This window comes from Passer domesticus, chromosome 5 (assembly GCF_036417665.1).
Source record: "Passer domesticus isolate bPasDom1 chromosome 5, bPasDom1.hap1, whole genome shotgun sequence".
Lineage (NCBI taxonomy): Eukaryota > Metazoa > Chordata > Aves > Passeriformes > Passeridae > Passer > Passer domesticus.
Window position 1 is genome coordinate 82,215,122 of NC_087478.1, and position 25,609 is coordinate 82,240,730.

Consider the following 25,609-nt stretch of genomic DNA (forward strand, 5'->3'; position numbering starts at 1 on the left):
CATTAGCCAGGCATATGGAAGCTGTGCTCTGTCATATGCTGCAAGGCAGCACCAGGCGTTCATGGAAGTTCAGAGATTTTCCACTTTGAGGGAAGTGACTTTGTGGATTAACTCTTGATCGTTGCACTTAGGAGCAACTCGCTGGTAGCCAACAAAAACACAAATAAAGAACAATACAGTGTTTAAATCACAGCAGTTTTGACAGCCAGAAGTCTGTGGCAGATTTCCCTCACAGTCCTGGTTTATTCTTCTAGGAAGGGCAATAACATTTAAACAAGGTGGTCAGGTGCTTGGAAGTTATGCCATGAGAAACTCAGTGTTTGTGTGAGTATTAAGGTTAAATAAGATGATTTGCCCAAAACTGTGGTCAGCGTGCCTCAAAAGCCCATTTGCTAACTTCAGCCTCTTCATAAAACAAGTAGCTCAATCCACCAAGCAATGAATCTACTTCTCATATAAAAATGAGAGGGCAAATTATTTTTAATGTTGCTCTTGAGCTGGGATTAGGAGGGGCTCTTTTGAGAGTGCACTTCAGTCTTCCAGTGTTACCTGAATTACAGTCACTTGCTCTGAAGGTCCTGATTCGGCCAGAGAACCCCGCTCCATTTTTTTTACAATCTGGAGCAGCTCTCCCTGTGTGAACTCCTAGGCTTTTGTCTTAAAACATCTGGAATGAATTCTAGTTTATGTACTTTTTATTTCAGGTAGGCTGTTTGTTCCAGTACCTTTGTGGCAGAGCTGCCCTGTGGGTAACTCACATGCCAAGTTGCACAAGCAAGAATACTTGTTAAACCTCATCCCCGTGCAAAAAAAGTCATCTTATTGCTGTCCTCCCCTCTCTATGTTTCTTCCGCGCTAACTGAAATATTTAAAAAAAATGTTTTGGAGTTTTTTATTTTAGTTACAGAAATGAACAACACATGAACTGCCTTTTTCCTTTGGAAGTGTCCAAGGGTTGTTCCTTAATGTGGAAGGTCCTTTTGGCCTCTGTCCTGCCAAGTGCTGCTGGAGGTCTGTCTGTCAACGTTGCATTTTGTTCTGTGGCATGAACTGGAGGAGGAAAGCCTTGAAAGGAAGTTATCAATGTGGAAACAGCTACTGTCTGTATTTCTTGGCAGTTTAAGGCACTTTGCTGCACTTTAGTTAAAAAGGCTGTGTGTGTTAATTTACAGACTATGATGAGATGAATTGGAGATGGATGCTGGTAGTGACACCTGGGCTCTCTTGCAGGACTGAGCAGAGGTGGAAAGTTTCCAGCCTGAAAAGCCTTGCTTTTTTAAAATGGAAAATGCTTATGTATTTCCCTGTGACGCACTCTGAAAGTTTGTTCCTTGTGTTTTCCATGTGCCAAGTTGCATACCTGTTAGGGATTGTGTCCCTGTTCCATCAAACTGACCATTTCTTGCACCCCACCACTCAGAACAAACCTGTGCCAGCAGAGTGGTGGTGGGGAGCCTGTGTGTGTGGGGTGATGGGCTCTGCCTGAATCCCCCTGTTCATTCTCCCCAGAGATCACCACTGTGGAGCGTGTTTTCTGCCAGCAGTCACTGCCTGCAGTCAGCTGTGGGAGCAGTGAGAGCTGCTGAGGGAGCTCAGCTCTTCGGACAGGCAGATTTTGGCGAGTTCTGGTATGAATTGTCTAAGCCTCATGCACAGCAAAGGGAAGAATAATATTTAGGGCCCAAAAAATGCACCTCTAGTTCATGGCACCCACTTCTGCTTTTCATCCTGGACATCATAAGCACCCCATGAAAAGGCACCTCAGGCTCAGGAGGAGCAGGGATCATTCCATAACCTGGAGAGGCAGGGCTTGCTGCTCTGTAGGCTCAGGACATGCTTGTGTCAGCTTAGGGAACTGATACACAGAAGAGAAAAACATTTTCTTATTTTAAACATCACTGAAAGGGAAAATAGCAGATTGTAGTTATATGGGGACATATATTTTTATTTTCCTTAAGATAGACATGGGGAGGGGGGTGAGGTAGAGGGAAAGAGGGCCAACACATGTGCTAATTAAAGAATGCAGTCCTTCAGCAGAGTGTGTGTCACTGAGAGCCAAGTGTTTCTGGAGGAAGGGGGACAAATGCAATTAAACATGTCATTTTTGAAGGACAGATTTGTGTTGCTGCATGTGAAATGTGCATTGCATTCTTCCCTAAACAGTAGAAGAGATGCTTAACTTACAAGCAAGTCACAAGCAGGAAGATATTCCTACAACAGTTTGAAGTTAATCAAATCATTCATGTGCATCCACCGTTCTAGGGGCTGCTGAGAATAACTCCAGTGAAAATAAAAAGTAGCCGCACTTCTACATGAAGAAACCACCTAAGAGTCCCCTTCAGCAGAGATGCTCATGCAGCTCCTGAAGGGCCTCTTCTGAGCAGTTCAGGAGAAATGTACTGAGCAGAGTTTGGCCAGGTTGTAGAGAAGAGAGTGTTGCTTTCAGCAGCTGCTCTTCCCCACACTCAGTAATTTGTTATCCATATCCAGTCTCACCAAAACTAATAGAATTCTAGAATTGCCTCTGAAGAGCTAGAGGTGGGTGCATTAGCAGTATTTGTCCCTCAGTGGAAAATATGATAGATAGATAGATAGATAGATAGATAGATAGATAGATAGATAGATAGAGGATGGATGGATGCTGGGAAATGCATTGAGATATTTACCTTGGAGAGAGGAAAATTTATATAAAAGTTGATGCTAATAAATACGTAATGAACAGCTGTAGAAATTAAATTGGGGGAAGTGCATGAAGAGAAAATAGATAGAACTAATAGCAGCTGCTATTTTAGGGGCTTAGGTTTGCTGAAAGTATGGATTTATGTTACTTGAGAAATGGTATAAGCCTTCTAGAATTAAGCACGATGTGCAAGGGAAAACTCTGAACTGGAAGAATTCTGTCTGGATGCAGGGGCAATAAAGTACCAAAATAAAGTCATGGATGCTTCCCTGATCCTGGCATTCTCTAAGCCACAAATGTCTAACTTTGCAATCTTAATGTTCCTTTAAACTATTTCCCTGTGTAGCTATTTACATAGTGACCCAAAGCACACAGGACTTTTTACAGAAAATAGAACTGTAGCTGTCGAGTGTTTGCAATCTAAATTTGTGGAAGTCACAGCAGGAGCTAGTAACAAACAGTGGGGGTAACTGTTAAAAACATTCTTGGTGCTTAGGTAGCTGTGGTAACCATAGTATGTTCCTAAAAGTAGACAGGAGAGCAGAATTTAGGTGCAAATACTACAGTTATGATGAAGCTGAGAATCCTGGAAATATTAACTGTGACTGTGTTGAATGCAGTGTGTTTGTGTGCTTGGATTTCTTATGGTCATAAAGGGCACGCACAGATTTGTGAAGATGCTGGCCCAGGCTTCAACAGCTTGAATTGGTTCCAAGTTTGCCAGAGTTTCCCTTTGATTTGGTAAGCCATTCAGGGCCAGACTTTTCAAAGGCACTGAAACAAATGAAGATACATTGAGGCACTTTACAAAATCATAAATCTCTGCAGGCAGCTCTGGGTGTTTCCCCCTTGGACAGTAGAATTACCATGAGGTGCTTGTCATGTGCTCATCCTGGTTTTTGTATGAAGTTCCTTAGGGGTGGGCACTTTTTTGGATTTTCTCAGGCAGCTGTGAAGGTTTCCTGGTGTGGTGGTTTGGTTTGGCCAAGCACCAGGCACCCACAGTAGCCACTCACTCACCCTCCCCTGCCACAGCTGGGCAGAGGAGAGAGAAAAATCAATGAAGGGTTCACAGCGTGCTCAGCTGAGCCAGTGGCAGCAGTGTGAAAAACCAGGCCTTGGAGGGTTGTGTCTGCGTCCTCCAGACCAACACCACAAAGTAGGTAAGAGGTTGCAAGGTGAAATTGTAGCTCGTTAAATCCACTGGGAATTTTGTGAGATTGCAGCTGAGAAGAGGTCATCACGTAGAGAGGCTGGCCAGTGGAGAATCTTGACAGCTGTGTGAATTATTAGATTGTTGAACAGGTATTTCTTTTTACAGATATATGTCCATTAGCAGAACAAATTGAAGGGCCTGGAAAACAGCCCTGATTTGCAGTCCATTATATTCAAATTAGAAATGCAGTATCAAGAAGTTACAGTCCAGAAAATACTGGAATGTATGTAAGCTTCCAATAAAAATAAAATATGTTTGATTGAACTGATAATAAAAAACACTTGAGGGATTTAACTGATGTAGTAATACCTTGAAAAGAGGGAAAAAAGAGAAACACCTTAGATGTAAAACTCAGAAGGAGGGCCTGTATTCAATGCCACTTGAAGCAGTTGTATCCTAGCAATTCCATTTAATAATAATAATAAACATAACGAGTTAAAACGTAGTAGTTAAATGAGCCATAAAAATGAAGAGTCCATAATTTGTATGATATTGTGTCAGGTAATCGGATTAAAATAAACTAATGTTTGCATTTATTTGTGTTTAGGAGAAAATGAAGTGTAGCTGAGTGCTGCTACATACATTCCATCCTGGAATGAAAATCACATTGTTTTGACTGTGTTATTTCTATATCCATGCAAACCATCCTCATCACTCCATAGCTTTTACCTCCCTAATGCAAATAGGGTTGTGTCATTTGAAATCAGGGGCTATAAGGCCCCTTGGAGAGTTGCAGAGGAGCAGCAATTTGGAAAAAAAATGAAACACAGCAGTCAGATTTAGGAAGAAAGGGCATTTTCCTGGTAAATGTTTTCCTAAATGGGAATTTTTCAGTGTGGTGTTTTGCTCATGTGTTTGGCAGTCACTTGGAATCAAGTGCAGACTTAAGCTACATTGTGGGCTTGGCAATGACAATTTGTGTGTGTGTGGTGCTTTAGTTATATTAGCCCTGGAGGCAGAGTTAACACTTGCAGTGGGACAAGAGTATTTGCAGTCATCAGAGAACTTTGCAGTCAGCTTCAATAACATCACTCCATTTTTTTCACTTTTTTTTAACATTTTTTTTGGCAGCAAAGCACTTAGTAGAACCATCTGTCTTTCTATTAGTGTTTTTGAGTCCTGTTTTGAAGCTTCTTCGCTTGGCAAAGTCACTTTCATCCTTGGAAACCATTTAAAAAAAAAGTTCTGTGGCTTTTTGCCGAAGAAGAGTACTATGCAAAAATTCCGCATGGCTGTTCATTTTTGTTCTGAAAGAATACAGTTACTTTGTCTTTGTCTTAAAAAAAAAAAATTAAAAAAAAGGCAAACCACAAAACCTCAAAGAAAACAAACAAAAAATAAACACGTGAAGAAAAGGCAGGTATTGGACAGCTCTGGGATAACTGTATGCAGACAGAGAACAAATCACATTTTATATGGTTTTTTCTCCCGTAATTCAGTTGAAAATATGTATGCCTTCTAATTAACAGGATCAGAATAGAAAGACAAATATTGAAGTAACAAATAAATGGATCGAGCTGGTTCAGTGAGTGGAGCTACATCTACTCTGTGTTTCAGCCCCAATCTTAATCTCTCACTGCAAGAATTTCTGTCAACAGTGCTCTTGAACTCCATCCTTGAAAATTGTTTCAGACCATACAGACACAGTCAGCACACACAGGGATGTTGCTGGCTCCAGGCATAAATTAAAAGGGATGGTAATCCCAAATTTTGTATCACTCTTTTGCCTGGTAATGGTGTTGGGTGGACCAAGACATGGGCCTGGATTTTAAGGAGAATAAATGGAAATAGAATTAATTGCAAATGGTGTATTCTGAGCGGTGGCAGCCAAGGGACTGGGGCAGGTTCTCTTTCCCAGTTCTGCTGTCAGGCAGCAGTGAAGGGAGTAACACCTTCTTGTGCCCCTCAGCACAGAAGGTTGTCTCTTGATACTCTGATTTTCCGAGTTACTTAAGGCCACAAAATAAATTGTAGTTTTCAAAGACGTCTCCATCTCTGATGCCTCAGCTGTGCAGCGCCATTGAAATCTAGATGAGCTCTCTAAAAACAGAGCCAGTCCTTCTTGACTGACTGATCTGGTCAGTACAGGGAGGGGGTTTAAAATTGAAACTAGACATTTAGCATTTTAATCCAGCAAACTTTGTGTTTCTCATCTGTGTGAAATACAGGGACAGCTTCCATTTCTATCAATTATAAAAGCTATTAACGGAACTGGGTAAAAGCAACAGCAGTAGATGTTGTGCCATGGCCCACTTCCAGCTTTGATGACTAATTTCTGCATGGCTTTAGTCCCCTGCAGTATCCACTTACAATATAATATTTTCCACTTCCTGACTTGCATGGTTGTGTAGGGTTGCTGTGCAAAGTTGAACGCCTAGCACTTCAGACATGACTGTTTTATTTGTGAATAAAGGGTCTCAGCCTTTTTTCTGAGACTTCATCTTTTCACATGTACAAATAAGTGCACGTGTATGAGCATTAAAATAGCATTGGCTGTGCTGTGTGCTGCTTGTGCACTTATTTTTCCTTTCTAAGGAGGTGTCTTTGTGTTTGGGCTTGGTCAGGGTGAAAGCTACTGTCTGAAACAGATACTGCTGCACAGTTCAGTGAAAGAGAAGGAAGTACCCCCCTACAGCCAGAGATAAGTGAGTCATCATGAGCTGTGGGGGGAATAATTAAGTGGGATATAGATATGCCTTAGTGAAATATTTCAGTTTGTTTTGGATTCATGTGATTCGTATGAAGTGTTTGGTGATGAAGATGAAGCTCCACAGTTGATGCTGCTGGAACACCCCAGTATGAGGAGGTGTGTTCAGACCACACCTCTCAGATCAGCAGTGAAAGAGAGCATATCACCAGACATTGTCCCCCCCAAAATCCTGTGTTTGATTTTCCCTCTCCTGTTCAGCAGGTCCAGGGTCAGCTGCCTCCATTAATGATTCCCGTGTTCCCTCCAGACCAGCGAACCCTAGCAGCAGCTGCACAGCAAGGATTCCTCCTTCCTCCTGGTTTCAGCTACAAGGCGGGATGCAGTAAGTCCTGGAGATTCTTTTAGCTGGAAGTGGGTATTACAGGGCACACTTTCCTGCCAGCCTGTATGAAAACAGCACCCTATCGATGGACAAAGCCATGAACTTGCAGGGATGAGTGTGAACCAGGGCATTAGTTGTTACAGCATGAGAAAAGCCTGTCAGAGATGAGGGATGTGTTCCTACATAGCAGCCAAACATCTGACACAAGAGGTGGATTTGTGCACCTCCTCTCTGACAGGCCTTTCTGACAAGTGAACATGCTCATGACCACAAACTTGCATCTGAAGAGAAGCTATTTGAAACTTCCCAATAAATTTCAACACTGTTGTAAGAAAACATGTTTTTTCCTGAAGCAGACTGCTTGCTATTTGTGAACTGAGGGCCTATTCTAGTCTCTTTCTTCACACAGAGCTCACATTAATCTCAACGGAGGTTCTGCACAGAGATCAAAGATAGCATATGCCTTTCAGTTTGATGGACTAACACAAACTCTGAGGATATTTGTGAGAGCCTAACACTTAAAAATATAGCATCTACTTTTTTAATCTTTGGAAGATTTGTATTGTTCTCTACATTCTGCAGATTTTTTTTATATTTTATTTAAGCCTTCTATAGGATTTCATCTTCCTGTCAACATGATGAGAATAAATACAAGTTAAGAAATAATGAAGGAACTTTATTTCTGTGAATAAACTTAGCTAGAGCATGAATTTCATAGACTTGTTTCCGTGCACTTGTAGAACTCTTCTGCCATCAGCTTTCTACTGAGTTAGCCAGGACTTGCTTGTTCCACCCTTCTCTGTCTCTGGTATGGGTGTTTGTTATGTCCATGTCCCTGTATCCATCTGTATCCTTGACTAACTCATTAATTCATCAGTTGGTTTGAGTTACTCAGCACTTGCCACTGCTGCATTTTTGTAAACTTAGAACATAAAAAGATTTCTTTAGTTAAGCTGGCTTAGCCCACAATTTCAGACTTCTCTCAGCTTCTGAACATCACAGACACAGTACTTGTTTCTTTGGCCACTGACACCTTTTCCTGATATTTCACAGACTGGAACCACTACTGCAAATACTGTCCCAAACACTTCACATCCCTCAGCAGCTGCAGTGCCAAAAGATGCTCTCATTGAGCTCTTGCAGTGATTTCACACAGTCTCTGTCAGCTGGGAGAAGCAGTGACAGAACATGTAGCTGTGAGCCACGCTGAATGTGAATGCTGCCGTGGCTGTGGGGCTGCAGAAGGTCAGCAAAGACAGATAGATCTGGCAGATGATACTGTTTCCATGTTAGTCAAGTCCAGTTTGAGTAGGAGTTGAGGTGTTTTTTTCCCTTCTTTGTTCTGCATGCACATGAACTCCATGATGGTCCTGCAGTTCCTCACATCTGTGAAATGGATGTGACGTTACGTGTTTGTGTAACCCTGAAAACTGAAAGGCAAAAAGAGCAAAGTTTCTGCTGCTTCTGGCAGCAAGGCTTGGAATTAACAGTGTGCCAAGATGTAGGGCTGAGCAGGAGCCAGTGGAAAAAGACAGCTCTGTGTTTGGTGGTTGCCTGGCATGTTTGGCTGAGTTGGACTGAGAAGCTGAGGAGAAGGGATAAGTAGTCCAAAGGGTTTTTTCCTTTCACTCACCATCTAGAGTAAACACAAACTCACACACACGTTTAGCTACACCTGGAAAGCTTCACCTCACAATGTGTTCACATCAAGTCATGTTTTTGACAGACCACTAAAACATGTTTCTCTCATTTTTTTGCTTGCCCTACTGTGGACCAGTCTACTTGGCAAAGTCTGTAAACCAGAGAGCTTGGGGTACAATTTTGTTAAGCACCTGAGTGATTTAGGAGACTAAACCTTCCTCTTAAAAGTGATAAAGGCACTAGGATCTAAGCCTTAGGGGTATTTACCAAATTCTTGTACTGCAAGCTTCACTGCAGTCACGTGTGCTGGCTTGAACTGAGCTGGAGTGGGTTTTAGCACCAGCATCATGCTGCAGCAGAGAATGTCAGCAGATTAATTTGCTCAGCTTCCTAATGGGTTAAATGCCTGATTTTCACTGAGTTTGCTTTTGGGAGCAAAGCCCTCCTAGAAACTTCCAAAGACCCAACCAGCATCTTCTGTACATGGCTGCCATTCTGTGTTTTAAAATCAGTTTATGTGCCTGACTTGTGAAAATGGAGCCTCACTTCTGCCTTTTCCCAGTCCTTTTGGAAAACCTGCTCTTCTTTCTGGACTGGTGGCATTTTTCAGAATTGTTTTCCGTGGCTGACTGATGGAAATTCTCTAGTGATGATTCTGTTATTTATTAGCATTAACAACCTGCAGATAGGAATGATAAAAAACTCCATGTGACAATTCCGTTTCAGTCACAAAGAACATAAAGCTATGAAAGTTTTCACATACTGTTCCTAATAAAAGTGAGATTGGAAAGTCTGGGGGAGAAGGAAGAGAGAATTATTGCAATAACAAATATTTTCATAACTATCTAGAGATGCAGAGCTCCTTGACTTTGGAGACACATTCAAAGGGACATTAGTGCTGCTCTGCACCTGCCCCTGTGAGAAGCCAGGTCTCCAGAAGGAGATGTGTGGGCCAAGCTTCCTGGTTAAGCATTCTCAAACTTGCTTCTGTCCAGCTGGGACAGGAAGGACTCTCTGTTACAATTGATTAAACTGAGATGATTCTTTTCCATGGAAAGCTGTTGGGAAGGGATTGAAGAGCAGCCTGGCCGCAGTGGTAGCCTTTGCATGGGCTGTGGTGGGAGCTGTTGGCATCTTCAGCCCAGCTAGGATGTGTGATCAAGGCTCAGGGTGTGCAAAAGAGAAGAAATAATGAAGAGCTGTACTGCTGTTGTATTTTCATTCAGCTTAGCTAACAAAACCTCATTTAACTTATTCAGTGCTTTCTGGTCCACCTGTGCCTCCCAAGAGGGGGTGAAATGTGAGTCCCCCAGTGGTTTCAGGGTGTGTAAGTGGGAGGGCTCCTGAGGCAGTGCTTATCCAAGGACTCCTGACTCACCACACAGAGGCTGCAGAAGAAGAGCATTGCTTTCTCTACACATTCTTTGTTTTCTGAGCATTTAGGCTGAAGAGAACACAAAAATAACACAACAGTTGATAGCAGTGGTCCATTTAGACTCCTTTCATGGCAGATACCCAAGGAAGAGCAGGGCAGAAGTGCACTGATGCTTTATCCCTTTCCCTTGCCAGGTTGCAGTGGCTGAGGGCTCAGGGCCCTTCTAACCCAGTGGTGGCATCACTGGGAGATGTGGTGTTGAAAACAAAGAGTTTTTCCCTGCTTGGTTCCAGCCTGATGGAAAACATTCTAGAGAGATGAAACGCTCAAAAAAATACAGCAGTATCAGTCTCTATTATGTGCAGAGCAAATGATTCAATTATGCTTTTCCAAATATTTTTCAAAATTGGGTAAATAAAGGGAGGAGAGGGGTAAATATTTTCTCCGTGGTTACATGGCAGGTCATGGTCTTTGGCTTCCAATTTGATGTACTACATTTCCTTTTCTTTCTTTTTCTCCATAGCAGATCATGCTTGGGAGTGGCTTGGGTTTTCATTTTGTTTTGTTTTTTTAAACAGATGGTTTGCATTACATAAGGGACAATTTACACAAGTTGACACTTCCCCTTTTTTCTCTATGGCATATTGTGTGGTGGTAAAGTTGGCAGAGATGAAGGGAGGAACTTCTATTAGGATTACATTTCTATTTGAGAAAAAGATTCATAATCTCTGGTTCCAGTTAATTTTCAGCCTCCATACCTAGATATAATTGCATGTATAAAATATTTAATATTATTATTTACAACTGAAGTACTTTTTCTTATGAGAAAAAAAAAATTGGCAGTATGTGATGGGCTGTATAGTTCCCAGTTAGGAAGGTAAATACTGACTATGTACTTATTCGCCCTGTATTTAGTTATGAATGCAATGTGTGCTATTTGAAATTTAAATGTTTTGATTTTTCATGCAAATTTTTTCATTTCCTTTATATGTATTTTATGATACACATAATACGTAATTTTAGGTAGATAGATGTAAAGTATCTATCTATAGATATAAAATATCAAATACATATTTTATATCTCAAATATATAGACATAAAATATATTTTTAGATGCAAATCTTTTTATAAAGGGCTGATGTTTCAAGGTTAGTTGTTGACTAAGTTAGTGACTGGCAGCATGAGCAGATTTGAGGAGCTGACCCAGTATCCCAACTATTGAAACTGGTTTTAGCAGCAGGAGAGCACCTTCCGTTTCAGCTGATGCTGAAATCAGAGTCTGATTGCTGCATTTCCCAGAGCTTCTCCCACATTTGGGCTCCCCACATTGGCTCAGGTCGTGTGACCCTTCCTTTCTTCTCCTTCCATAAGCTATCCCTTGTTACTCCTGCTGCGGCCAGCTCAGCCCTGCCTGTGGTTCTGAGCAGATAATAGACACAGGATTTTAGCAATGCCAAGGGAAATGTCAGCTCTGCTGAGGTCTCAGGAGCTGTTGCTGTTGACTTCACTGAAGTCAGATTTCACACCAGATGATACAGATCTGCTAGGGCCACTCTTAGAAATAATTAGAATTTATTTAGAGCTAATTAATATTTGAGAAGTGCTTTGAAAGCATAAAAGTGGTGCAAGTGATAGAAGAGAAGAAGTTTTGTATTGTGCCCTTTGAAAGCTGCATGGTTCTGCCTCTGAGCAAGCTGCTTGTCATTTGTAGGTAGTATGATCCTCTTGTTAATGCACATATGTATGGATCTGTATGTGGAATGTTAAGGCATGGCTGTGTCTCCTATGCAAGAGATACTAAAGGGTGTGAAATAAAGACTTGGGGAAGCACAAGGAACTGCTTCTGGGGGCTGAGCTACAAAAAAGGCAGGAGGAGTTAGGAGAACAGAGTTCTCTGGGTCTTCATCAGCAATCCAAGGATCAGCATGGTCAGAGCCTTTCCATGCTTCTGCATTTGCAGAGTTGTTTGCCAGGAGTTTCCAAGTCAGCTGCACAGAGCAGCCCAAATCTTGGTGGGTCTTCCCTAATTAGTGGTGCTAAGTAGGATTAATTTAGGAAACTGCACTCCAAGACTTATTAAAACATTTGGTCATCATGCTAAAAGGGGAGGAAATGTGGACTTGTAACACTGGACTAAAGCAGTGGGGTGAGTTCTCTCAGTCCTGAGGCTTTCCAGGATGACTGAAGCTCTTGAATTCCACCCAATTTCTTCCATAGAAGATGAAAAAGAACTAATCTTTTCTAATCTAAGTCCACAAGTTTTCTAAACTAAGGTGTGCCAAGTTTTCTGAACTAAGGTGCGCAAGAAATTGAGTTACTTGGAGGTTTTTAGGATTTGTTTTGTTTTCTTGGGGAGCAGTAGTTGCCAAGTCTGTATTTCCAGAAATGGGATTTACCCCAAGTACTTTTCCAGGTTACTGGCAAGTTGTCAGGAATAGATAGCCTTTTATTTGCTGATACCTGTGTTATTTTTATGAAACTATGAAATAATTTTGGAAACAAGATTTATTTTTCTTTGCCCATTTGTCCTGTGCCCTGTGGATAGTTTGTTGTAACAAATCATATTGTGTTTGCAGTCAGATGTCACCAACACAAGGGTTTTTTGAAAGCACTTTAATCACTATTTCAACCATATCCAGTTGGGGGGGGCAGAATCTCAATATACAATAGGTACATTTTATATGTCTTACATATCAGCTTGTTGCTGCTGGAAGTGTTCTAAATAATTCACAGAAATGTATTGATGAAATATCTGATTACCTCTTAAAATTGGCAGAATATGAGAGATGAGCAAGTCAAGCCTAATAAAACTGAAATATGCTGAATTTACCATTCATCTATGTTCTGAACAATAATTCTCATGTCTGATAAAAGTGAAACTCTCAGTTAATTGGTTCCTCACATAATACAATAAAATTAATGTTTAGGAGCTAAATACCATAAAGTTCCTCAGGGAAAATGCTGATATGTCTCTGTTTTTCAGTCAGTCACATGTTTCATGTTTAATGGAGTATCATGTGGATTGTCTTATAATTTTACTTGTGCTCCGTGTCTGTGCTTCTGTCTTCCAAAGAGACTTGAGTGCTGATTTCTTATTTAACTGTGTCAGCTGACATGCAGGTCATTCACAATCACCAAATCACAAGAAAAAAATATTGGCATTGCTGTGTTTTTATCAGGATGGCAAAAATAGAAGCTGTGTGTTGTGAAAACCTCATCTTCCAGGGCTGCTGCTCATGCCTGGGACAAGAAAGAGCACCTGGCCAAACCCTCATATTCCCCCAGGATTAGGGAGGAGTGGTGGCATTGTGGATACACACAGCAAGGAGGAGGAGGTTTTGGTAGCAGCTTTGCCCCTCAGCATCCAGGGGGATGTGATGGTTCTGTGGGGCTGCAGAGGTGATGGGAGGAGGCAGGGCTGCAGAATGGAGCAACACAACTGAAGGGTGCTTCCAAATGAGAGTTCCACAGCCCCCATCTCTGTGTGGCTTCTCCTCATAATTCCAGTGAAAACAAAGCAGGCAGGCAAAACAGTGGGGACCTGGAAAAACAGGCAGGTTTCAGCTCAGTTGCTAGGCCATGAAAGATGTCTGGTGTTCCTCCACCATTATCCGTAGGTGGGCAGCAGAATAAAGTCCTGGTTTTTAAATTCATGAGCATGTACAAATCTTCGTGGAAGCACTTGGGCTTTCCTTGGAAGCTGGAGTTTTTGAATGAGTGTAATTTATTCTACAGGTATAGAAAAAACATTAAAAAATGTGTGTCCTGAAATCATGGGTTATTCTGGCTGGCAGGGACCTCTGAAGGCTTGCAGTCCAACCTCTTGCTTCAGGCAGGGTCACCCAGGAGATGGGATCAGATTTCTCAGGGCTGTGTTCAGCTGGGGCTTGCCAAGCTCCAGGGATAGAGAGCACAGCTGTTTGCACAGCTCTCAGCATCTGGCTGTCCTTGTGGGGAGGATCTCAACCAGTTTGCATTTCTTTCTGGAAGCCACTGGTGGGATCTTCTTCATAATTTTTTCTTATTAACATAAATCCATAACCCATAGGGGCAGAAGTCAGGGAGCACTGCTTATGTCCTCCACAGCCTCCCATTACTTCTCCTGCATGTCCAACATCACAACAAGAGAAGGAGAGGAAAATGAGGTTGAGAGTAAATGAGTGGGGAGAAGAGATGCATGCCTTACCTGTCAGCTGGCCATCAGCTGAGATTATTCATTATAAATACGCTTATGTGATAAATGGAGTCTAAAATTATTGTGGCTTTTTCTAGAATTTGTCAAAAATGGGGAAAAGAGAACATAGAGAACATTCCTTTTCATTCAGCAGAATGTACGATAAGAAAATGGTTCTTTTGGTATTTTTCATGGAATGTAGTTTAGCATATTGGTCTCGGAAATTATAATGTAAGAGTTAGGTTTTGTTTCATATTCTTCATATTCTTTACACTGTTTATTCTTCTTCCATGATCTCCAACTTTTTTTCATTTGCTGTCCCTGAAAAATAGGTAGGAGAAAAACAATGAGTTTTTAAAAAATCACGGGAAATAAATGCCCTACTTCTCTTCTGATATCTTTTTTTTAAGAGAAGAAAATTTCAGGAAAAAAAAATCAGTGTTCTATTGTTTCATATAATCAGGTTCAACTTTAAAATCCTGTCAAAACATTATAATTTAACATTAGCATGTAACTTGATTTATATAGCAAGTAAGACAATTGTGCCTGCTCTGAAGAGCTTGCAGCCTGTCAGGAGACAAGACAAGACACTGGGGGGGGATTTCACCATGAAGGAGAATAAATGAGATGAGTGACAGAAAAAGGAATACAAAAAACATCTTCAGGGTTTTGGTGAATGGTGCAACAGACATAATGTTAACTCTTATGCTTTATTTTCACTTGAAGAAAAATAAAGTCCTAATGTTTTTTAACTTTAAAAAACTCCTTAGATAAAATTTTGCAAAACATATAAATGGTTTTAGAGCCATTGTTGTATTTCCACAAGTACAGAATCATTTCATAGCTGTGAGCTGGTAGCCAGTCAGTTGAAGATCAAGTTCCTAAACACAGGGCTGTTATTTTGTGTGTTGGGACAGGATGTCCACTTGGCTCTGCAGCACAGCTCAGCTTCTGCAGAAAAGGGTTTTCAGTGGAGGATCATAGGAGAGTTCATAGAAAGAGTGTTTGAAAGTGAATGTGCTTCATGAAAAATCCTCTTGTAAGCAAGATCTTGGAAGATTATTTTGGGCAAGGATGAAGGTGTGATTTGAAATTGAAAGAAGTTGCAGTGCATAAATTATCAGGAAAGAGGTTCTGGGTATGTTTGTGGAAGATGGACCAGAAGAAGGATAGAGAAATAAACAAAGTATTGGCACAGAACTGAGGACTCGGCCTTGTGCTCTGCCCTGATGCCCTGGCACTGCCCACAGTGGGCTCTGATAATATTCCTCTGTATTCTGATATTCCCCCTCTAATATCTGCCCTCAGCTCCCCCAGGCTGACATTTCCCCCTCCCTTCTTCATCTGCTGCATCACCAGTACAAGAAATCATAAATCCTGGGTTCTCTTTATGTCAGCCTTGAATAATTCTGTTCTTCAAAGTGATGTCACCAGCTAGCTGGGAAATAATTATGTATTAGGCAATAATACACCAGCTAATGAAATGATTTTTACCTTGTTGTCACCATAAAATCTCAGCCTTTGATCTGCTCCACATTTTTCCATATGGCCTCCTAAAGAAAAACAACAATAAAACTTCTCTCTGTTGCTTTGTTTGTAGGAAAAGTCCACACATAACAAGAGAGGTACTTTGGAACATGAAGTGACTGCACAAAATGTTTCTTTTGGTAGCTGCAAGATGCTCCTGCCTGCAGCATTTGATTAATGATGAATTCCTTAAATGGAAATGTAATATGGTTGGTTGAGATTTTATTGGTGTTTTCAGTGGTACAAATTTGAGAATGGCTTGGGAAATACGTTGAGATTTGTATGTCTTGTCTCACATTCCTGAAATGTTCATAGAGCTTGGAAAAAAAAATGTAGCTACTCCTTACATCTAAAAATAAGATATTTCCTGAAGATGTAATGTAAAGACATGCATTTCTCAGATTTCAGAATTAGCTAAAACTGTTTAGTCAATAAATTCACTCTGATGTGGGAATAAATTCAAGGATAGTAGAAAGATGTAGCATGTTCTAGAGGAACAGCAAAATATTGCAGTTATCAGATAAGACCTGAGATGTTTGTTGGTATTTTGAGGGCTGGCAGGTGCTCCTGCACTGTGTGGTGTCAGCATCTGAGTGTTCATGGATCAGGTCCGAGAACCTTCCCTGGCTCTGAAGAGTTGTCTGTGGGTTTTGATCTTGGCTCTTCCACTGGGCTGTTGGTGGGAATAGTGGGATTTATGAATTAGCATGATGGTCTGAGGCTGTGTGTGGAGAAAAATGTGGGAAAATCAGCTTCCAGTGCTTGGAAGCTGATCTTTTGAGATGTGTTTTAATACAAATCATTAAAAACTAGAAAATTAATGGGCTGTAAGAATCAGCATCCTACTGAGAAAATTTCCCCCATTCTTTCTTTTTTTTTTCAGTTGAAAAATCAGAAATTTTATCTTCTTTCACGGCTGTTTTTTGATCAGAATGTCTTCTCTAGGAGGGAGTTTAGGAATGATGCTGAGTTGGCTCTGTGGTGGTGTGGAAGCAGCTGGACACCATTGTCCCTGGCTCTCTGGCCACTGTTTCCTTTTTCTCTGTGTCTGAGGCCCACTGCTCAGGTCACAAGATAGCTCTCCAGAAAATGTCAAGTCAGAAAGATTTTTGATTCAGTCCATGGTAGGAAAAGGAAGGTGGGTGCCTCAGAAAGCAAAATAAGATTGGAAAATGTGAAACAATGGCTTTCTCTGGGGAAGAAAAAGAAAGCCAAGCCTGTCAGGAAATCTGCTGCCCATTGACAAATAAATAAATGGAATTGTTGTGGCCTGAGGCTGGTGCAAGGACACTGGGGAATGGGGATGCCTGGTGGACATTCTGGTTTGCATTGCTTGGCTGCTCAGCCCTGAATGACTGTGAGGCTGCAGTCAAGAAGGCATTACTTAAGATGTTCTTAAATATAAACAGGCACGGTTATTTAAGTTAAATATCTGTGAAGATGCTTTGCCAGCCCAGGTGCTGTTGTCCTCTATTACTAAAACTTGTACTGTTTAATTCTTAAGAGGAGGAGATCAAAATCCTTGAGTGACAAGGTCTAACTGAAGAAGGTTGCATTATAAAAAGGGAAAATAAACATTAGCCACTTACCTGAATGTGTGTACGCCAACATAGCTTATTTCTAACATTAAAAAAAATTACATAGATTTATTTCCCTTTGTTTTCTGTTTCCTGTAACTAAGCTTTGATAACATTTGAAACTTTAATTAAATAATAATAATTAATGATTGTACAGAACACCCTGCATTACCTCCTTAATTGTCTTTTTTATTTTTTCACCCAGTTCATTCAAAAAAGCACAATCAAGGGGAAAACTTTTAATCTACCTTTTCAATAACATGTACAGCAACATTTAGGTAGATTTTCATGATAGAATGTTCTGCTTTTTGTGCTACAGAAATTGGGCATGCCACCAGAACACAGGGACATACAGAAATGCTCTAGTGAGCCTTATTTGGGTGGAAAGTGTTAAAACATTTTATCACCTGAAGAAGCAATATAATGTGTGTAACATCCCTTATTATTTTTGTTAGTTTTCTTTGTGGTTTTGAGGATGGGGTAGTATGAAGTTTATTTTAACAAATCAGACGTGTTAGAATTGACCAAAAGTGAGCTCTCCATATCATTAAAAGGTGCCTGTCTTCATCTCAATTTTTGCCATTTCAGGTAATTTTCCTTCATAAATGCCTGCAATTTTTCTTAAAACCTTTACTGGCTCCCTTTATCTCATTAAGCACAATGCAGTTCTTACTAGAACTTGAAGTAGTTTTCCTTCAGAAGCAAAATTGAATCTCAAGTCATGAGGTGGAGTTGGTGCAGGGATTTCAAAGGCTTGTATCTGATTTCCTTAGCTTCACGTGCATTTTCCTGTTGCAGGATCAAACCCTGCCACTAAAGTGAGATTTTTTTCCTCTCCTGAAAGAACACAGTAGTCAATTGAGTACCATTTCCACTCTGCGTGAGGCTCAGTTTGCTAACAGTGAGCAGAGTTTAGTTAACTTCATATTTTGGACAAGCTTGTAAATTTGTTCCCTTCTAATGCTGTGATCTTATCAAGGTTGTACTGTTTTCCTTTTCTTCTCCTCCACCCCCATCTTCTTTCTTTCCTTTTTTTGAAGTGCAGCCTTCTGATCAATGTGCACTTTTTTTTTTCCATTTCCCTAAATACATCATGAAAAAGGATGAGGTTTCCGCCTTAATTGCTTGTGCCTTTTATTCACATTCCTCTCCCAGCCAGAATTGTGAAAAGAGTGTTAGTAAAAGGCTGCACAATAGAGCTTTTCATTAGGCCTCAACAAGGCACACAAAAGAAGGCTTTTGGAAAGAGTGAATGCAGGACTTTAATTTGCAGGTGGAGAGTAGATAAAAGGTGCTGACGCCTCTATTATTCTCTTGCTTAGGTGACCCCTACCCCGTTCAGCTGATCCCAACTACCATGGCAGCTGCTGCCGCAGCAACTCCGGGCTTAGGCCCGCTGCAACTGCAGGTAAGTCCAGCACAATGCAGAGGAGGCGAAGGTTAAGTAAATATGAAAAACAGTTTTCTCTTCCTTGGGAACACAACGCAGTTAACAGGGGTCTTGGGGCTGTTCTCTGCGCGCTGAACTTGCGTCTGACGCACAAGAGTCATCAAATGATAACACCTTCACCTCGAGGGAAGTTTTTGTTACTTTTTTGTGTCCCTGTTGTCAAGTTAACTGCTCTGAGGTTTGTACTTTGAATTTCCCCGTAGCAGTAGGTTTGCTTTTCTTGCTGACGTGGTCTAAGGCCAGACAACAGCTCAGTACTACACAGCCACTGACTTCCCAGAAGTGGGGTGGCTCAGAGAACTGGGAAATACAAGGTGAAACCTGAGGGTTGAGATAAGAACAGTTCCATAACTGATATCAAGTAAAATACAATAGTAGTGATAGCAACTATTGTAATGGAAAAGAGAGAAGAATAAAACCCAAGAAAACAATTGCTGCCCAGTGCCCAGCCTGTCCCCTGGCAGTGGTTGACCCCTCCTGAACCAGTGTCCCCAGTTCATCACTGAACACAATGTTCTCTGCTGTAGAATATTCCTTTGGCCACTTCAGGTCAGCTGTCCCAGCCTTGCTGCCTCCCAGTGTTCTTGTGCAGCTTCTCAAACTTGAGGAATCATTGATTTAGGGTAAGGACTACTTAGCAACAGCCAAAGCATTGATAAGTTATCAAACATTATTCTCATCCTAAATCCAAAGAACAGCACTGTACCAGCCACTGAGAAGAAAGGCAGTGCTATCCCAGCTGAAACCAGGACACTTTTCCAATAGATCCTTCTCCTGCAGGCTGTGAAATACCAAAAGGGAATGGATTGTCAGGCAGAAGAGCTCTGTCCTGACAAGCACTTTTAAACTGCTTAGAGTCCTTAACATGATTATGTCCTTTTAGGCCATAAGCTCTTCAGAGCAATAACTGGCCCCTCCTACTGTGTTTTATGGTACCCAGAGCATTTTAGGCACTGCTGTATTGCAGATAATTAGTGATTATTCTGATTTAACATGGACAATTAGAGAACAGGTGGAAAGATACTGAAGGGTTTGAGGTTTTTTCAGCCGCAATATAAAGAGTTGACCTGGTAGCCAGGTGTATCTGATTGAGACTGTCAGTGTTCTGAATTTTGGAGGCATTAGGCTGTCCATGGCAATGGACAATGCTAGCAAGTCCTTGGGTATTCCTGATTAGCCACACAGCCCTTGTCAAGCCATTGGAATTAAGCAAATATGGTGTCCATTGGCCCAATTTTTCTCCCTGTTGTGTGTGCTGGGCTGGTAGGAGGAAGCCAAGTGATATTTGGGACTGAGGGGAAATCAAGATCCAGATAATCTCTAATTCTGCAAAGTCTGGACTGCCATTCTCTTCTAGAAGCACACAAAGCCCCAAGCTCTGCCCTGGGAATGCATCTCCCTGCTCATTGTTGTTTGTCAGGTGCCGTGGAGCACAGGGCTCTGTACCTGCTTGGGCAGCTCAGCCTTTCTGACTGGGCTCTGAGAAATGCATTCTGCAGCTCAGCTTGGAGCAGACAGCAGATATCTCAGTGCTGTGGCCAGCAGGCTAGAGCGTGGGACACAGTTCTGGGGAAGATATTTTTTACTTTTATTTTATTTTATTTTAACGCAGCCAGCGGAAGTTAGCTGAGTTTCACAGAAATAGCTGCCAGTGTGTAAGCTGACACATTCCATGCACCACAGAGGTTAATACATTCATTCCTATTGTGCCTTTGGATGAAAAGCAACATTGTCTGTGTGTTCGTTTCTGATTCTCTGAGTTACAAATACTGTAGGCGGCTTAGGAATCATGGGAGCCATAGAAGTCACCCCTCTGAAATGAATTTTGAGGCATTTCAGTATTGATAAAGTGCTTTTAATAGCCAAACACACATGAGCAGACATATGGAAGCAAGAGGGAGGGAAAAAGGAAAAGCAAACATGGAGCTAGCTAGCAATGCGAAAACAACACTGATTCTAATTCTTATCTTTTCAGTCATTCAAACTAGTCCTAAAATAATGCCTCAGTGCTCCAGTAAGATGGTAGGATAGTTTACTTTCATTTCAGGACCAGTTTTGGGCTGTATCTCTATGCATGCTGTGGGCTGAAGTATCCTGGTTAAAATAGGCTTTATCACAATAACAGTTTTCTTGTTAAAAGGTGGGTTTTGTGCAAAAGTGACTGCAGTCATAAGGATCTTAGGATGAGTTTAGGTTATGGAAAAGTTGAGAACCTCAAAGGCCTCTTGTTTCTGTGCAGAGAACATTAAAATGAAAATATTGACCAAATTCACCTATGTTGTTTTGCTACATGTCTGGAATTAGAGGGAGAGTTTGGCAGCCAGTCAGTGGGAGAGGCTCAAAGTACTGACTTAGCAGACTCTCTTAAATTTTTCAGATCCAATCTCTAAGGGCATGTATATGCTAGAAATAAAGTGAAGCTGATTTTTCTTCACATCTTACCAGTGATTTTTAGTTATCATTGCAATCTAGCTGGTAGAAATTGGACATGCCTCTTTAACTTCTGGTGCCATTTGGAAGAGTCAGTCTAGATTTGCTTCTGGAAAGGTTTTATCATACAGGATTCAAAACAGATGCCCACCTATGCTAACATGAATGGAGCTCAGCTTAGGTGCTAGACTAGAAAGACTGTGCCTTCCAAACTCTGTTCAAATCCAGTTTAGCTCAGTGATGACTTGTTGAGTCATAAAGAAAGATTCATGATGTTTTTGAAACCCACCTTTAAATGGCTTTGCAGTCTCTTCAAGGAGGAGCTCTTCTTACTTCAGACATTCCCCTGCTTAACTTAAAATTCTGGTGTTCCCTGCACACCCTCTGTCATCTGGTCATCAGACAGGAAAAGGTCAGAAGAGTGGCATGTTCCCTCTTTCCTTCTTTCTCTATCCTCCCTATCACTCATCTTTCAGACTTTGTGTACTTAAAGCAGGGGAGATCAAAGGACCTGACACAATGCTCAGCTTGTTGCTCCCAGCAAAATTCGATACACAACGTTATCTCAGTGAAGACAAAGCCAAGGAATGCTTCTTGTTTGTTTATGGAACAATAAACACGTCTTTGTTATTTCACTAGAGAATTTTAAGTCGGGTCATGGCTTAGCAGTGTACTGTGAGATCAACAGGAAGTACTTTTTTTATCCCTGGTTGTCAAAATCAACTTTTTCTTTTTGTAAATGAAACGCATGCTGTATTTATGGAAGAAGAGCTAGCACCTGATTGCTTTCCTGTGGCAAAGCAGCTCTTTGTCAGTGAAAATGCAGCCCCTCGTTTTGAGTTCCCTGTAGGTTGGCAGTGATGGATTTGGAATCTGAAGGCCCCCGTTCCTCTGAGTCCCCACTGGGGTGTACAGATTCTGATATTTGCCATGTGGGATTGCCTTGATTTCCAGTATCCACAGAAACTAATGGCTCAAGGGGGATGGAAATTGTTAGGTGCTGTAAAGGCAGTAGAGGGATGGGGCTGTGTTGGAAAAGCTGGAACAGTGCAAGCTTGAACCTGTCCTCTGATAAAGCACTGTCTGTCAGCCCCTTATATTCACTCATTCCCACTTTTAATGACAAAATGCCATTTGGGGGGAAAAAAAAGTGGGTTTAGCTTTCCTGTTACTGAGGAAAGTCAGTCCTGAGCATTACTGTGGTGAAATCCCTCTGGGCAAGCACACAGGTTTCTTATATCAACTTTTCCCCTCATAAACATCACCAGGTCTTGTTCTTCAAGAGTGGTGCAGCTATGGTGGCAGCTATGCATCAAATGGGAGAAAAGCTGAACATAAATTGTCACTGTGTTCTACTGCATAAGGCTAATGACTCAAAGTACTGCTGTATGCCTTATAGGTGTTTTCCTCTATGGTTCAGCAGACGAGGGAATTCAGTCTTGAAGATCAGCATTCAAAGCTGCAAACATACATGTGGTGTAAATAGTTTTGCACAAACTAAACTGCAGGGTTTGTTCTAGTGCCAGTCATCGTGGGCATAGCTAAGTATGAAATAGATGTTTCTGTAAGTCTGAGAAAATTCTTTACAAAATTGTATTTGAAAGTTTCTTTTCTGATAAAAAGTATTTTGTGAGTAGTTTCTGAGCATTAGGAAACAGGGGAACTAATCACACAACATGAAAACTGAGAGGAATCTGCACCATTGGGAGTGGGAATGGTTCAGATTTCCCAGATTGCTTGTTTGATAACCAGATAGTGACAACAACTGATTAATTGGCAGTAACACAAATGCTGTATGTAACCATAACTCCATTGAAAGATAATGCTGGATGAATAATGACAGCTGCCTGTGTAGTCTTACTGCATGGACATTTTGTGTCCTGTCAAAACACTAGAGCAGTCTGATGTAATACAGACTTCCTGCAAACATCTGCTCTTGGAAAAAAAAACACCCCAAAAAGTTGGGAGTGCCAGCATTCAAACTTTCTTCCCTCTTCATCTCAGCATGAAGCAGGGCTTCATAATTATTTGTGGTTGTGTTCAGCCTCATGTCCAAATCTGTCAGTGTGTGAACCAAGAGAGCCTCCCATCAGTGTCTCAGAGTGAAAGCATTTTAGCTGGTCTCAGTTCTGGACACCAGTCCTTGGGACAGTCCTGGATTCTCTGTTTGTATAAAGATGAGCAGCACATTTGGGCCTTAAACAGTCTGGCCAAGGTCTTAGTCTCTACTTCCTATATTAAGTACTTGGGTCAATTGATTTTTTCTCACTGCAGACCTGTTCTCATAGTTGTGTGGTAGGTTGCATACCAGGGATGGAATTTAAATGGAATTTTAAAAACTGGACCACAATTTCAGAAATGCTTGGGCCTCAAGCAGACACTGATGTTACAGATTGGATTCTGACAAAAATTAAGCCAGTTTGGAGTTTGAGGACTTTGCAGAATTGTTCATCCTGCTGTTATTTGGGTGTCAGCTCAGTACAAATTGTCCTTTGGAAAGCCTTGTTCTAGGTATCCTAAGGATCCACAGTCACTGGGAAGCTAGAGGTTGTGGTAGATTGTGTAAAAGCCTGAACCACAGAGCACAGCTCAAATAAATCTTGTTCATGGTGGGTAAATGTGCTTTGTAGTTGGCATTTAAATAGCCCATTCTTGCCTCTGATAGAATCTTACACAACATTATGGGTAAAACGTTATGGGTAAAAAAATAAATATATATTTGGATTTGGAAAAGCTTGGTCACATCATTTTATCAGAACCCAGTCACTTTAGAAGACAGTGATTACAGAAGAGTGCATAGAAATGCTTTGTGTTTTATTGAGCACTGTGGATATCTGAGCCCAGGCACAGTGGACATTTGCAGGCAGTAAACACACATGGTAAAACAATACCATGGCCACTCTGTGCCTTGTCAAATTAGAACTCCCTCCCCCCTCCAGGGGAAAGAATTAGCAGGGGTAGCATATTCGTTTTGTCTAGATTAACAGTCCTTTCTGCACAACTCTCAGATTCCATCCATATCTATGAAAAATGAAAAAAGACTGAAAAATGACCAGCCAGTGTGCCTTGCAGTTGTAGCTCAGGCCTGCTGTTTGCTAGCAGACCTCTGTCTGCATGAGTGAGTTTTCCTCCAGGTCAGAGACTGAGTTCCCTCTCCCCCCTCCCTCCAGCCCTGGGTCTGCAGGGCAGACAGACAGAAGCACACATATGATTAATACAGCACAGCTGCAGGAGTGACTCATTTGCATATGTATTAATAGAGGCAAAAACAACAATTCAATTACATCCAGAGCCATTCTGCATACTAAGGAACATATGCAAATAGCCTGGAAGGAGTGCAGCCAGCCTTCTCCCTGGCTTCCCTCAGCTCACACGGGCTCAGCAGTGCTCAGAAGGAAGAAAACCTGGTAGGAGATGCTCACACAGCTACTGCTCCTCCTGCCCCACCCCCTGGCTTCCTGGAATACATTTGGACAGTGGAAATAGCACATATTTTCCCTGTTACTTCCTGTTTACCAGCCTTCAGCTCCATGTTGCTGTCTCTTTACCTATGAGCCCCAGCATGAGGACAGCAAATCCTTTGCCTTGTGTTCCCTATGCACACATTTATCCTGTTCTTCTTCCACCTCATCACTTGTGTTTCCATTTGGCTTTGTCCTTCTCTGCCACAAGATTTCTCCTCTCATGAATTAGCACAAAACAGCCATTTCTGTGCCTTTTTCTTGCAGTGACCATGTATATCTGATCGCAATAGCATTCAGTGATTTTCTGCTAGGGGACCATTAATCCTTTTAATGGATCTAAAAGGTGTCTCAGAGAAGTTGACCTGTTCTGTGTGGACCTGTTCTATCAGGATGCATTGGTCTTTGTCTCTGCTAAGAAAGTTGTGGAGCTCTCAAATAGAAAAGATGAAAACCCCCAGGTGCTCAGTGGTTCATCCTGCAGCTGATGGGGAACTTGATAACTGGTACAGAATCTGATTTTAGTGACAGAAACAGATGTTCTCTGAGCCTTACAGGAATTTATTAGGCAGTAGTTTAGAGCAGCTTTCAAAAGCAGGTTGGAAGCACTGCAGCACTGGAGCTTATGCTATAGGAGCACTTAAGCTGTAAGTGAAGGTTTTTTAGCTGTGAGTTATTCCCTAACTTGGTGTTTTAACTAAAAACCATCTCTGTACTCAGTGTGCTTTCCATACAGGCCACTGCAAGGTGCTACAGAATGTTGGGCCAGGATCCATACCCAGTATCCCAGTTTTTGGGAAGGTGAGACATTGAGCACTGACCTTCATGGACTAATTAAACAGAGCTCTGTTTGATCTGGAGAAGAGATAACAAGTCACTAAAAACCTCTGGAAACCTGACAAAGGCATTGAGATGCCCAGCTGCCTTGGGTGGCAGCCCTGTGTGTCTCAGGCAGCCTGGGTCACTGGCCATTTGTTTGAGACATCTCTGTGGTGTGAGCAGGCAAAATAAAATAGGTCATGCAGGGAGGAGTGTGTGCCTGTCTG

General features: G+C 41.6%; 1 protein-coding gene and 1 long non-coding RNA gene across 11 annotated transcripts in view; one reads left to right on the plus strand and one right to left on the minus strand.

Moving 5' to 3' along the window:
* The window catches only part of SOX5 (SRY-box transcription factor 5), a 276,165-nt gene that overhangs the window by 176,106 nt on the left and 74,450 nt on the right, over nucleotides 1-25,609 (plus strand). For 7 of the 10 annotated variants that reach the window (XM_064421478.1, XM_064421482.1, XM_064421474.1 and 4 more), the window contains 2 exons: nucleotides 6,805-6,928; nucleotides 18,545-18,630. In XM_064421478.1, coding sequence (XP_064277548.1) covers nucleotides 6,805-6,928; nucleotides 18,545-18,630 — 210 coding nt within the window. The remainder of the gene's footprint in view (nucleotides 1-6,804; nucleotides 6,929-18,544; nucleotides 18,631-25,609) is intronic. The other 3 variants (XM_064421473.1, XM_064421477.1, XM_064421480.1) reach the window with 1 other exon arrangement.
* LOC135301170 (uncharacterized) lies at nucleotides 12,600-21,546 on the minus strand. The gene is made up of 3 exons (XR_010362912.1): nucleotides 21,392-21,546; nucleotides 15,613-15,671; nucleotides 12,600-14,439 (listed from the first exon to the last, which is right to left on the minus strand). It is a non-coding gene; the product is annotated as an uncharacterized LOC135301170 (long non-coding RNA).